Source organism: Erythrolamprus reginae, chromosome 3, assembly GCF_031021105.1.
Source record: "Erythrolamprus reginae isolate rEryReg1 chromosome 3, rEryReg1.hap1, whole genome shotgun sequence".
Classification (NCBI taxonomy): Eukaryota; Metazoa; Chordata; class Lepidosauria; order Squamata; family Dipsadidae; genus Erythrolamprus; species Erythrolamprus reginae.
The window spans coordinates 232,376,821-232,392,250 of NC_091952.1; the positions used below are offsets into that span (position 1 = coordinate 232,376,821).

General features: G+C 33.6%; 1 protein-coding gene across 2 annotated transcripts in view; it reads left to right on the forward strand.

Moving 5' to 3' along the window:
* OXR1 (oxidation resistance 1) overlaps positions 1-15,430 on the forward strand; it is a 279,350-nt gene that overhangs the window by 146,297 nt on the left and 117,623 nt on the right. For both annotated transcript variants that reach the window (XM_070748208.1, XM_070748209.1), the window contains one exon: positions 4,825-5,021. In XM_070748208.1, the coding sequence (XP_070604309.1) occupies positions 4,825-5,021 (197 nt within the window). The remainder of the gene's footprint in view (positions 1-4,824; positions 5,022-15,430) is intronic.

Consider the following 15,430-nt stretch of genomic DNA (forward strand, 5'->3'; position numbering starts at 1 on the left):
CCACCTTTCGTGGGAAGATAACAGCGTTCCATGTGCCTTTGGAGTTTAGTCATGTCTGCCATATGACCATAGAGACAGCGACAGACAGCTCTGGCTCTTTGGCTTTGAAACGGAAATGAGCACTACCCCCTAGAGCTGAGAATGAGTAGCACACATGTGAAGGGAACCTTTACCTTTTACCTTAACCCATGTTATAACCATGTGAATCCGAGAGTTCTCTTTAGCAAGTTTTATTAAGATAAAAGGATAATCATTCCAACAAGTGGATTAATTTTTTGAATGAAAATTTAAAAGTGAAATGCAAATTATTCACTTGTTGGAGGTGATTATGTATCTCAGTATATATTTAGCTGGTAACTTTCTGAATTTCTCATAACTTGACATGATGTACAAGAAGGGAAACATTTCTAGAATCTGAGGCTAGTTGTTTATATAATAGCTGGATCTTATTAATCTGAGAATCATTTATTACAACTGTAAAGGTCATCTTTCCTTCTCATATACACATTAATTATTAATTTCGAAGAAATACATTGTTGAAGATTAAAATGGTGATGGAAGATCATGTTTATTTCACTCTTCTGATTTTTGCTTTCTCGGGAAGGAAAAATCTGACAAAAGCCTTGATAGTTCTTTCATCGGTATTTGAACCAAAGGTTTTCTAACAGAGGCATCTACTGAGAGTTAACAAAAATTTAAAATCTTAACAGAATAATTATGATTGACAGCCTGAGGGTATTTTTGTTTTTGTTTTTACCTTTCTGCAGTTGCCTATGTTTTGAAGTTTATCTATTATTTATTCAAATATTGAAAAAGAGAGTTTTCAACCGAAAAACTGAACAAGAACTAAAGAAACATAATACTATCTATTTATCTTTATAACAAAGCTTTTTGCTCAGTACTTCACTTTTCATGAAGATAATATATTTGAATAAAGCAAGTATAGCTCTATTAAAATGAGCATGAATATTATTGATTTGTAAGAATTCTTACAGATTTAATCTCCCCCTATATATATATATATATATAGACATGCAAAATATTACACAGGGCAAAACCCGAACTCAGAACAATCTACATATATATATATATATATATATATATATATATATATATATATATATATATATGTCACATGTTTTTTGCTGAATTTGAAAATTAAGGGAGACTAGGATAGATCTATTTCGGCCTTATTTTGGCCTCATCAGCTAGCCATACCCACTGGGACTTGAACCTGCAACCTTTGCCTTGTAAGGCAGAGAATTATCCTCAAGGCTACAGTACCCAATCCCTTCAGCTCTGCACCAGGGAAGGATTACATATTTTTGTGTCGAATCGCCCTGGTGTATTGAAGGAACATCACAGCTCCTTATTTGCCTCTCGGCCCAACCGATATGTAGATTGTTCTGAGTTCGGGTTTTGCCTATATATATATAGTACATATTGTACAATACATATTGTACATATTGTACTACATATAGTACATATTGTACTATATATATATATATAGTACATATTGTACAATGTACAATATTGTACAATATTGTACATTGATTGATTGATGATTGATTATATGCAATCAAATTGTTTTCAACTACTAGCAATCCCTAAATAGATTTTTTGCAGAACGATCAATGCCTAATATGTTCTCTCAAGCCTCCCAAATATGTCTTTTTCTATTTTATTGACAATTCACCTATTTTACAAAGATGTTTCTGGACTCTTTATAGTCACCTTTCATTTTTACCACCTTGGAAAGCTCAATATAAATCTGTAAACTTAGTTCTCTGCTTATCCTAACTTTTGGTAATTTATGAACAATTTAAAATGGTGTTCTTCAATAAGGAACGCCTTATTTCCCTCCAGGAGTAAAATTGTCCATTTATTCTATTGTTTGTTTTTTGTTTTTTAACCATTTAGCAAAAAGAACTTTTTATGCCCTGCCACTAAGTTGCCATGGCTAAGAATGTCTTTGACCCATATTACTGAACTGTCAACTTCCTATAGAATGCTGGTGAGACCACATTTGGAATACTGTGTTCAGTTCTGGAGACCTCACCTACAAAAAGATATTGACAAAATTGAAGGGGTCCAAAGACGGGCTACAAGAATGGTGGAAGGTCTTAAACATAAAACGTATCAGGAAAGACTTAATGAACTCAATCTGTATAGTCTGGAGGACAGAAGGAAAAGGGGGGGCATGATCGAAACATTTAAATATATTAAAGGGTTAAATAAGGTCCAGGAGGGAAGTATTTTTAATAGGAAAGTGAACACAAGAACAAGGGGACACAATCTGAGGTTAGTTGGGGGAAAGATCAAAAGCAACATGAGAAAATATTATTTTACTGAAAGAGTAGTAGATCCTTGGAACAAACTTCCAGCAGACGTGGTAGATAAATCCACAGTAACTGAATTTAAACATGCCTGGGATAAACAAATATCCACTGTAAGATAAAATACAGGAAATAGTATAAGGGCAGACTAGATGGACCATGAGGTCTTTTTCTGCCGTCAGACTTCTATGTTTCTATGTTTCTGTGCATTACTTCTAAATTAAAATGAATAATTAAAATTATTTTTTAAAAAAAATGGTAAATGAGTTGTTGATAGTCTTATTGGTGTTTATAATTTCAGCTCATTAGCTCCAGCCTTAACTCAAGATCGATAGTGAAATCCTACGGGTACGCCCCAGTTTGGGCGTACCAGTAGTGGTAGCTGCCAGTTGTTCAGACAACTGGTAGCGGCAGCAGCCTCCTGGAAGTTGCCATTTTCTTGTTTTTAACCCTCTACACATGTGCAAATCCATCTGCGCATGTGCAGAAGGTGAAAAGACATGTGCGATGGTGGTGCATGTGCACACACAAAAAGCACACACTTCCGAACCAGTAGGGATCATAAGTAGATTTTACTGCTGCCCAAGATGGCTTATTTTCTCAGGAAATAATGGCTTGTGATTTCACTATTATTTTGACATGACACAAAAATCAAATATGAAAATGACATCCTGTTGTAAATATAATCACACACTATGCTTTCATCTTGGCAATTCCCCTGAACTCATCTGAATTCTTCTTTCAATATTAAAGTTTATAATTTACCGGTAATTGGCTAGAATCAAAGTGGAAGCATGACCTGGTTCATCATTATACTAAGCTGGTTTACCTTTAAAAAAAAAAGGATTGTTAAACAGGCTGTAAGATGAAGAATTCAGACATTGTGCTAGGACAAAATCTCATTATAATTTAGCATTATGCGTGAGTAAGAATGCATTGCATATTTCACCTGTTTTTTTATATTTTTAATGAATAAAGAAAGCAGTAAGACAAAAGTTAATATTTAACCCTTACAAGTTAAAAATGCTATTTTATAATTATTAAACTTTACAGAAACAAAGATTTGAAAAAACTAATGCAAGCTAAAGAAATACAAAAACTAAAAAAGTGCAGAGACATTTTTTAAAAAGAAGAAAAAACCACTAATAAAAAGAAAAAAGATATATGAGCAAATAACTTAATCATCACAAAAAGTACAAATGGTTGCAGTAAATATTTTTCTGGTGCTACAACAAAAGAACTCTTCCTCCCATATCTCATCTCTTAACTGGAAGAAAATGTGATATGTGGGGTTTTTTTGTAAATTCAAGGGAAAATGTTATCCAGGCACTTCTTCTGTTTTATTATTTGTACAGTATGACTCCTTCAATTGTTTAACCAGAACCCAGTTTCATTTGTAAATCCAACATTTTTTTCCATACCATTCTTTTGGTCTGTCATTTTAAAATCCATACATAAACTAGCTTCTCAGTGCATTGTTACCAAATATCCTTAAATTCTCTTGGAGTTTAATTTAATTATGCCACAATGATTTTTTCTTAATTTAAATTTTATGCAATCTTTCTATTTGTTTTTCATCTTTGTTTATTCTTATTTAAGATTTAATGAAATCATTACTGTATTTTTAATTGTACAGTAGATATTTTAAGTTTTCTATAAGCTATAAGATGCCAAGAATTATCAGATAATGGTGGATTATAAATGCAATTTCTACTTAATAAATAAACTAGGAATGTATTCTGGGGGTTCTGTAGCTTTTTCTATAAGAAATATATATATATATTTAGACCATATTTGCATAAAAATAGACAGTCATTACACATTGCTCATTGCATTCATTTATATATTTTCTACATTTTTCTCATAATGCCCTGTTTGTTTATGAATTTATTTTTATTTATTTGTTTTGTCAAGTACTTATTGGTGGTATACGAAGACATAATAATATTTATATACATGATACTAGTAAAAGAGAAGCATTAGTAATGGGGACGTTTTGAGCTAGCTAGGTTTACAAAACTTTAGAAATGAATTGAATTCCAAAATATTAATTTAGAAGACAAAATCCTCTGAGACTTGGCATATGTTGACAGAACCTAAACATTTCTGTAAATGAAATACTAGCCAGAGATAGAGATGCCACTAAATAAAGGATTTTTAAATATATAAACTGAAAAGTATTCTGGAAGTTTGCAATTATTCTAATTACACTTGCTCAAGTTCCAGGTTCTTTCTAAATAAACTCTGCTAAATATATCTTATCTTGATTATGACAGCCCAGCTACATTCTTGACCTATTTTGAACTAGTAATTATCATGTGTCAATGTATTGTACATCCATTCTGTGGCGAAATCCATGTAAACCTGCAACAGTGATACATGTAATACGAAATTTTGTATTTCTTCATGAGGTCAGCAAAGCAAGAAAAGTTGAAACATGTAGCTGTAATCTATCTGTTAATAGTATATTATATCCGTTCCCTTTTAGACTAAAGAAAAAATCCCAGTCTATTGAAATTTCTGCATCAGGATATGAACCTCTGCCATCAGCAGGACAACATGCACTGCAACCAAGTAAGCCTACAGCTCTTAACAACACAACCACTTCTGAAGAGCAGAATAACACTGCAAATTCCCAGCGGCGCAATCCACGGAAGGGTGAACTGAAGAGATACTACACAATTGGTAAGTGAACAGACTACATGCTCCACCAAAAATATCTAATTGCTCTGTCTTGTGGAATGATCAGTAGAATATTCATTCGTTTGCTGGAAGAACATTACGTGTCCTTACGTTAATGTGTCCTTAAATTGTCATTTGTGCCTGCAGTAGCCAGATCATGATCTGTCATTGGTTTATGGAATTCATTTCCAGAAGAGGTCATGACAGCTGTCAGTGTTGATAGCTTCAAGGCAGGATTAGAAGATTCATGGATGCCAAGTGTATTGGTGGTTACTGAAACAGATGTCTATGTTGGTTGAGGCAAGTAGGATTCCCTTGGATACCATTTGTTGGGGGTCAAGGGAAAGGGAGGCTTTTGCCTTCTCTTTCTGCTCAAGATCCCCATCTACAATTGGTGGGTCACTGTGTGACACAGAATGCTGGACTTGATGGGCTTTGGCCTGATTCAGCATGGCTCTTCTTATGTTCTTACGTTCTTATTCTTCCATTTTGGCAGCATGTTAGGTTTAGGTAGGTACTAAATGCTTAAAGAAGAAGTGCATTTTTTCATCTCCTAAACAAGGGTTGTGAAATATTATAAATGTAATTAGCAACCAATTTTAATGAATGGCAGATTATTTTGTAGAAGAGCAAGAGATAATAGAAATGGAAAGTTATGATTGCTATGATTTTGTTATTCGGTACTCTTGTAACCTGACCTTTGGGGATGATTCACAATATGAACATTGCTAGGATTTTTAGACTGCATTTATTTGAAGGCATATTATTATAGGAGGCAAATTGTCCAGGCTTGCAATGTCTTGTGATTGCACCTAATTTCTAACACATTATACCTGGTAAGCATCTATTGTAGAGAAATTATATAATAAGAAAAACATATTTTCTATTATTTATTTTCCTAACCAAGAAGTATAACTATTTTGAGTATGATCCTCCATACTTCCTTGCACACACTCTGAAAATGACTTGCATAATAAAGATAATAATAATAATAATAATAATAATAATAATAATAATAATAATAATAATTTATTAGATTTGTATGCCGCCCCTCTCCAAAGATTCGGAGCACCTCACAACAGTGATAAAGATGTATATAATAACTTAATTTATTTTCACATAATACCTCTAATTAATTTTTAATTGATTGTGAGCCATCAACTCAATGTTGACTCTTAGCAACCACATAGATTTTCTGCATGGTAACCTAACCTGTTTTTTCGCAAGTCCAAACAATGTCATTATAGCAATCAATCTACTTTACTGACAGTCATCCTCTTTCCTTCCTCTTTTCCCATCACTAAAGCATCCTCTGGTAAACTAAATTTTATAGTTATGGGGTCTGTTTTTAAAGACATTTATTAGAACCTGCAAAGGCTCAATGACTCTCTATTTTCCTGCTAAATTTTCTGATAAAATACAGTATAAGGGCAGACTAGATGGACCATGAGGTCTTTTCTGCCGTCAATCTTCTATGTTTCTATGCTAGCATAGAATGGAAAAGGGAAAAAAATTGGCTAATGCTAATTGCTTTGTTGTGCTCTAATCACTTGATTTTTTTGTCAGGAAAAGAACAACCACAGCTCATAAATTTATTTCTGTTTGGAAACATTCAGGCCTAAATTATTAAAGTAGAACAAATATACATCAGGTGATGAAACCATGTTTCTGCTTCTCATTTACAAGTCCTTACTTGTTTGTCTTACAACCACTTGGAACTACTTCTGAATCTGGTGTATATTCTCTATACTGTTTGTAGTGGCAGATTATAGTACTGGGTTGTAATATTTTAAAAGTTATTTCTGTTGGTGAAGTATAATACCTAAAATATAGTAAAGGAAAATGCAATTGTGGGTAATACAGAAAAGGCAAAAATGTATACATAAAAGTGATTAAAATAAAACTCAGGAGGAAATAAAAAGTTATTCTGGTAGAAAACAAGACATCTGGCCCACTTTGACACTGAATGCCAGGAAGAAATGGTGCTAGCTTTGTTTTTTTCTGGCCTTTGCTAATTCTAATTTAAACAGATATAGATTTGACAGTATTTATTGTTAAAAAACAATCTGTCTGCAAATGAAAGCTGCCAATGCTCTACTATAATTTCTTATAAATGTTTAAGCTGGCATTTAATTGTTTGTAACATTTGAAGAGTTTTGCCTGAGTAATAAATGGGAAGATCATTTTTAGTGCCAGCTGTGAACCATTTAATGCTCTAGGAATTTTTTTACCAAATGAAGAACATCCTGAAGTGCATCCACACCAGAGGAGAAATTAGGTTTCGGCTTTTCCACATAGCACTCGTAAAAGACTAAAGTAATGTTTTATTTATTTATTTATTTGATCTGGAGCCAGAAGTCAATCTGGCACTGTATGACAAAACTGCTAATCAACAGGAACTATATTTTATTATTACTAAGTGCTTAGATCAGAGGTTTATAAGAGGGCTGGTTGCCATGCCCCCACAAGATATAGAAATACAGTGGTACCTCATCTTACGAACACCTCTTCTAACGAACTTTTCAAGATACAAACCCGGTGTTTAAGATTTTTTTGCCTCTTCTTCCAAACTATTTTCACCTTACAAACCCAAGCAGCTGCTGCTGGGATGAAGGGGTTTCTTTTTCCCCCTTTTTTGAAGAAAGAAAAGGGAGGGGCAGCTTGGAAGAGTAAAGATTTTGCATGCTTGCAAAGGCACTGAAACGGTGTCTTTTTAAGAAAGAAAAGGGAGGGGCAGCTTGGAGGAGTAAAGATTTTGCATGCTCCCAAAGGCACTGAAAGGTGTCTTTTGAAGAAAGAAAAGGGAGGGGCGCCCCCCTTGCCTTTCTTCCTTCCCACTCACCCTTTAGCCTAGCCTTGCTTCTTCCACCCGCCCCCTTTAGCTGCTCCTCCCTGCTCTCTGTTCGCCTCCCTTCTAAAGTTTGGGATTTTCCTGAAGGATTTGCACGCATTATTTGCTTTTACATTGATTCCTATGGGAAACATTGCTTCATCTTACGAACTTTTCACCTTACGAACCTCCTCCTGGAACCAATTAAGTTCGTATGATGAGGTACCACTGTACATTCTTCACACACAAAAGGAGGCCAAATAATCCTTACCTAGTTTTTAAAATCAGAAGTAAGCTAGAAGAGAAAATGAAACAGTGAGATAAACAAATATTTGCTCAGAGGCTATACTGGTGTTTATCTGGGATAGGACATACTGTATTTTGTCAGTAGTTACCTCTCTAAATAGAAAAATCCATGAAAATTCCCTCTCTGAGCTTACTTAGCTAGTTTATCCAGGCTCCCACGTCTGATTTTGTGTAGAATATTGTATTTATTTGGGTGGAAACATAGAAGGAGCTAACACTTCCTGTAACCATTAGGAACATTTGTAGCTTTTAGGACAACCATTAGATAAACTTGCAACATTTTTTCCCAATGTTTGTCCAAACTGTAAAGTATTTATGACAATTTCCTGGCTTCAGTTTGAATTTCTGGGTTGATGTGATTTCATATTGACTCGGAAGATTCTGAAGGTGCAAGAAGGTTTTTGTGACAGGTGCACCAGGTAGAGGAAAGTTGTAGAGATACTCTATTTCAGGGCCAGGCCAAGTGACATTTATGCAATTTCAGTCCAAAGCATAACTAGCTAAGTTTTGGATTAATTTCATCTGAAAATTCAGATAGTTGTACCTCATAAAATAAACAAATTTGTAATAGATAGTAAGCAAGCATGGTGGTATATCCATTTTTATAATAGAAGGACCTGCTTCAATTTAATGGATGGTCCTGATGCTTTATCCTCCAAATTAAGCTCAACACTAAATTTGTATGAGATAAGGGCCAACAAAATTTAGGAGGGTTGAACTTAGACCATCTGGGAGAACGTAATGGTTTCAGGCTGATGATGCACTTAACTCCATCCCCAGCTCTATCCTTTATGAGAGATCATATAGGAAAAGAGCAGCTCTACCTGCTCTTATCCTACATGATCTCTCATAAAGGATACCTGTGAGCAGGTGCTTCTTATTGTTTTGCAATATGTAACATCTGATGGAGTAAATTGTACAAAACTGGGTGTGGCCACTTTTTTAAAGCCAGAGCAACATTTTGATTGTTGCTTGCTTTGAGGGACAGAGAGAAAGAGATAGCACAAAATGTATTCAGTAACTTCAGTTATCACCAGAGGGAGTGAAAGCTACTTTCTTCATTGGTTTGGAGCAACTGGGGGGACATGATCGAAACATTTAAATATGTTAAAGGGTTAAATAAGGTTCTGGAGGAAAGTGTTTTTAATAGGAAAGTGAACAAAAGAACAAGGGGGCACAATCTAAGGTTAGTTGGGGGAAAGATCAGAAGCAACATGAGAAAATATTATTTTACTGAAAGAGTAGTACATGCTTGGAACAAACTTCCAGCAGACATGTTTGGTAAATCCACAGTAAGTGAATTTAAACATGCCTGGGATAAACATATATCCATCCTAAGATAAAATACAGGAAATAGTATAAGGGCAGACTAGATGGACCAGGAGGTCTTTTTCTGCCGTCAATCTTATATGTTTCTATGTAACTTTGGTTTTTCTTGCTCCTCAATACTCACCCTCTACACATACAATTTTCTGAAAGGTTCCTTTCCATTTAAAGTTGTTGGGGTAGTTAGAAAAGAGCTGTTTTTTGCTACAAGTTAATAGTTTTGGGAATATCAGGGTGTGGGGACAGGAATTTATTTATTTTAATAATTATTGCATTGAATTTTATAGTCTTTTATTGTAGGCCACCTACCATCTTGAGTCTGGTGGTCCCTAAATTAATTTCACCGATCTCAGGTGATGATTCAGAAAAGTTGCCACCACTGTACTTTTGATATGAAAACATCTAAACATTAATTTGATTCTGCTGAGCTGGAAAGCTAAGCAAATTAAAGCAGGTTATACGAGGACAGAAAGCCATGAAGAAATTCAAGGACTGTTCTCTCTCATTATTTGAATATATTATTTCATTCAGGCATAGTGAAAAGCTGTCTCAGCTTCAGTTAGTAATATCTTCTACTGTTGGGAGCTATCCCTCAGACACTGGAACTCAACTATCACCTGTGCTTATTGTAGGATTTAACTCTTAAGTTGTCTTATACAATTTGGCACAATCCACAAGGAAATTCAAAGTAATGTGTTCCCTTTTTCCATTTGAAAAAAATTGTCCCCATTAAATAATTATCAAGTTGCCCCAGGTTATCCATAATCTTAATTCTTTTTACTAGAAGGGAGAGTAAACCTCACTTGCATTAATATTATTAATTGTAGAGTGGAGGGCATGGCCAAACGCCATGGTGAAACAGGTGTTCCCCACGCTCCACTGGGGAACTCCGATATCCTCACCGTTAGGAGGTCCAGCTCAATTATAATGAGACCAGAACATTCTAGTAGGGGTGGGGACAAAATGAGGTGCCTGCCGGCAAGCTGGGAAAATGGAAAATCCCCTAGGGAATCTCTGGGCCAGCAGCAGCCGAAGACAACACTCTTCCTAGCTGCTGTGGCCACAAATGGCTGGATTGCTTTTTTTTTTTTTTTTTTTTAAAAAGTCAAAGGAAAGGAAAGAAGATACAAGATTGAGTTGAATTTAGCGCTGGTGAGTGTCAATGCTGATAGAAGCCTGAAAGACTCTTTTTTTAGCACTTAAAAGGGAATGAAAGGACTGTAATTACAGAAAGTGGGTAGCTAGCATCGGAGGACCATGAAGTTTTTACAAGGGGAAAAAATGAGATAGAATTATAATTGATGCCCATTCTTTAAGAACCTGGATTGTGGCCATAAGATCTGGCAAAGAATCTGGCAAAGAAGATTATAAGATAATATTTTTGGTGTGGTTAAAACTGATTTAAGTATTGAGGAAAAATATGGAATAAAAAGTAGATTTGAAAGTGTGGCTGCCATCTACAGACTGGAAGAATAATCGCAACGGTGAGAAATTTTCATGGATGATTTTACAGCTGTTTACTTTCAATAGGGAAACTATTTTGATATCTGAGAAGCACTGTGCAACATTATTCTACTGAAGCACTGTGCAATGTTATTCTACTGATAGACAATTTGTATCTGTTTGAACTAGATTAAACTTTGAATAAACTTTAACATTGAAAAGAATAAGAGATTGGGACTTTAAAGGTATAGACTGAGATACTAAAAAGAGTGTGTAAGCAGACATCTGTTAACAGCTGGATTTTGTAACTCTTAATGAATTCCTGATATTGATGACATGGAGATAAACAATTATGAAGAATTGGTGTCATTTTTAAAAGACCTTCATGAGGACATAAAAGACATAAAAGATTAAATCTTATGGGATTTAAAAAGAGACTTTTTTGGATTGAGTATTGGAAAGGAAGGAGAAAAAGAATCAAAGGATAACAATGGCTTTAGGGATAAACTAGAGGTTAACAACATCTGTAACAATTAAAATAAAGAACAAGAAGATAAAAAAGATGGATTTAGAAAAGAATAACCAGATAGATGATTATATTGAAAGCTACCATGATAAAAGGAAAAAAAGATATTGCAAATGGACAAATTGATGATTATATTGTAATTCATGATTATTTTACTGGGTCTTACAATGATCAAAAGAGAATGGGGAGAAAATATTGCCATCTAATGAAACCATTTAAAAAAGAGGAGAGAGGAAGAACAATTGAAGGTAGAATTGGACAAGTACTATTTTTAAAGAGGAAGGAAAAAGCTTGGAGGAAAAGAAGATGGGGGTATAAACGTAAAAAGAAGAAAAGGGGGGAAAGGAGCCAAGAAAAGTGGGATAGAAACATGAAATGGTTGATTTAATAAAGAAGAGAAATAGATTATTTTTATCCGTTACGTTTTAAAATTTATTATGGTACATTATACTGTTATTATTATTATGAATAGTGAATAAGTCTTAATTAAAAGACCAATGATTTGAAGGATTGGTTATATTAAATGAAGATACAAATTAACTAGTGGAAGAAATTAAGTTATTACTGTTGTATATGTTGGTTGAACTCAACATATACAACATATACTGTTGTATATGTTGAATAGCTCATGGATTTGATATAATTTAATGAAAGATTTTTGATGAGTATGGATGCTAGTGAAATATAATAAGAGGATTATTTGTATATTTTCTTTTTTCTTTTATTTTTAGATTTTAGTACTATGATATATAACACTGTCATCATTATCATTAATAGCTAATAAGATTTAATTAAAAGATAAATGATTGGATTTAGGGGGCAAAGCTTGAATTAGATAAATAACATGTTATGTAATAAAAAAGATTATTTACTCAATCTCATATTTCATAGCAGATAGAGGTATTACTATTAAGGGAATTTATAATATAACTATTGGAAGAAAGCATAAACTGTGCAGTTAATCTATTCACATATAAAGTTTTCCTGATACAGGAAATGAATAATCTATAAATGTGAGTAAATATATTACGTAAACACATAAGAATTACAATGGTTATTGATGTTACTGATGCAAAATAAGATATAAGAGAATAGTATTATTGTTAATATGAGACCACAGGATTAATTGAAAGTTAATTTTGATTTCTTGTTAGGTATTTAGAAATGGTTGAAAATGAAAACAAAAGATGCAATAAGGCCTAAAACTAAGAAGCATAAGAAACAATAATTAACTTGTAAAATTTAGCTATAGCAATTAATCTGGAATAAAAATCAAATTGGTTGGTGGTAGACCCAGGAGACAAAACTAGGTATAAAGGAGGTAGCACTAATTAAAATACATATACCGAAAGTTAAGATATAAATATAACAGATAGGATATTGAGAAATAAGAGATCATGAAGGGTAAGATTTAGAGAAGCATTTTAGCCTGTAATAGAATTATCCACTTAGGGAAGGATTTTGAGAGTGGGTGGGAAGTAGAAAAGAAGGAGAGAAAGGGGAGAAAGTAGAGGAAGAATAGGAGAAAGGAGGAGGAAGGAGGAGGGAAAGGTTGTAGAAGGAGTAAAAAAGTAGGTAGTAGAAGTGGAATAGCCACCTGAGATAGAAAGAGGGAAGTGGAGAGAAGAAAGCTTGATACAGATGAAATAATAAAAAGCAAAATTGGAATGTGCTTTAGTTTACTGTACTTGAAAAATGACAGAGTCAGTGCCACGCAAGAATTTCTTGACCGTTTCGAGACTGAAGGCAAGGCTTTTCTCAACTGTATAGTGCTAGGAGATTAAACTTGGGCTTATCACCATACTCCAGAGAACAAACGTCAATCAATACAGTGGCTCCATACCCATTCTCCTTCAGCCCAAAAATCTTAGGTACCAATAGTGCACAAATCTTGGACACACATCACAGAAGTGTTCATGCCCTTAGCATTCAGGTAGCGTCTACAGAGAGGGGCGGCGTACAAATCTAATAAATAATTACAGCATGCACTTCGCACTTGGAGGGAAATGAAATGAGGACATTCATCTCTAACCTTCACCACAATGCCAGTCAATGATCTACTGACCACTGGCACTGCTCATTCTCTTCCACTGGCTTCCCGCTACACAAAGTAATACCAATTTCCCCGCAAACATTCCCCACGAGAGCTCCGTGCCTTGTAACCTTACTTTCTGATAACTCTCATATATGCAATAAGTTGTATTGAAGGTATATGAAGTTTTACTTTTTAATGTAAATAAAAAAGTAAAAATAGCCAAAAAAACACATTATTAATTTTACCAGCTTCTTAATCAGTTCAAAGAATGGACATACTGTATTCAACATATTTGGTCCAAATAATAGTAGCAATTTCTGCTTGTGTCTTATTTTTCTTTTCTTTGCATGCGCAGACTCATCAAGCACGCATAGTATTGGGTTTTAGGACCCACTACTCATACAGATGTATGATAACAGCTTAGGGCAGCAATTATTCAATATTTATGGCCCTTACTGTTTAATAAATAGAGTTGTTAATTGGCCAGATATATTCATGATGTAACATATAACAGTAGGCAGCAACAGCATACCATGAATTCAGTGTATCTAATTGGTATGCCAGCTATATTTTTTAATCCATTCGATTTGCATAAGATAAAATGTGTTTTCCCTGTACTAAAAAAAATTGTGACAAAAATAATTCACTTCTAAAGCTTCAAAACTGCAGTTTTATTGTTTTGGGGGCTTTTTTTGCTGAAAGAACATGAACATACAATATACTAAGTGTGTAATTAAAATCTTATGAAATCTGGTGACACATTGAATGATCTTTCCTTTTTTTAAAGAATCAAAACAATGATTAGTGTTTGTTTGATATTGATATTCATTGCCTGTTTATTTCTGTGCGTCATTTCAGATTTCTTTTTTTTTAGCTATGAGTGGTTGAGAAAATATATATATTTTGGGAGGGTTTTTTAAAATAAGAATGTGTCTCAGAGAAAAATATTGACTTCCTGGTCTATTCAGGTTAAGGAACATACGCAGCATTAATGAGTAATAAAACTGGAATCTTTTTGGTTCTTTTTTCAACTAAATAACATATGTGAATTAGGGATGTATGAAAGCAGTTATGTTTTTGGGTGCGTATATTTATGAGCCACACATTCATAATCTAGGTCTTTAAAAATGTCAGCTAAGATCTATATCATGGTCACAATTTCAGCTAAATATGGCATGCCCCTAATCCATCTTTACATAATATAAATGTTCATATTTTCATTGTCTTCTGGTTTCCTATGACTAGAATATAATTCAGATTTTAAAACAGCTATGAATTTGATAATGATAAAAAATTAACATATTTGGGCAACAGTCTATGCATACATTTTTTTTCAAAATCATTAAAAAATGGAATAACTTACAATAAAAGAAGAAAAGGGGAGGGAGGTTCCAAGTTAGCATTTAATCCTATTGGTTCTTTAGTGTTTAATCTTTTATGCTGAAAATTTGTAATTCTACAGTAGTTCAGGACTGAAACTTGAGATGAATAGAAACATTATGAGAGAATATTGCTTCACTTCAGATACATTTAAATATCCAGAACTAGGTTAATTTCATTTCAGAGTATGAAAAAAACCTGGCTGATTATATGACTAGTCCATTTCACTAATTCTTTAAACTGGTTTTCAAATATTCATTCTATAATCTTTTCAGATATTAATATGAAAAGATTCTAAAGTGAATGTTTGAAAACATGTGTTAATTTACAGAAGTTAGCATGGATTGGTTACATTTTTTTAAAAAACAAATAAGTAATTTCTTTAGCAGATAGTAAAACAACTCTTAATGTTTATGGGATTCCTGAAGAGATAAGATTCTTTTGGTGCCTTACAGGTTTTTATATTTTACTCTGTTTTTATATTGAAAACAGCGGAAGATATTTTTAAAATGAATTTGATGGTATACAAACACAGAAAACAACAAACAAACAAATAATAAGCAAAA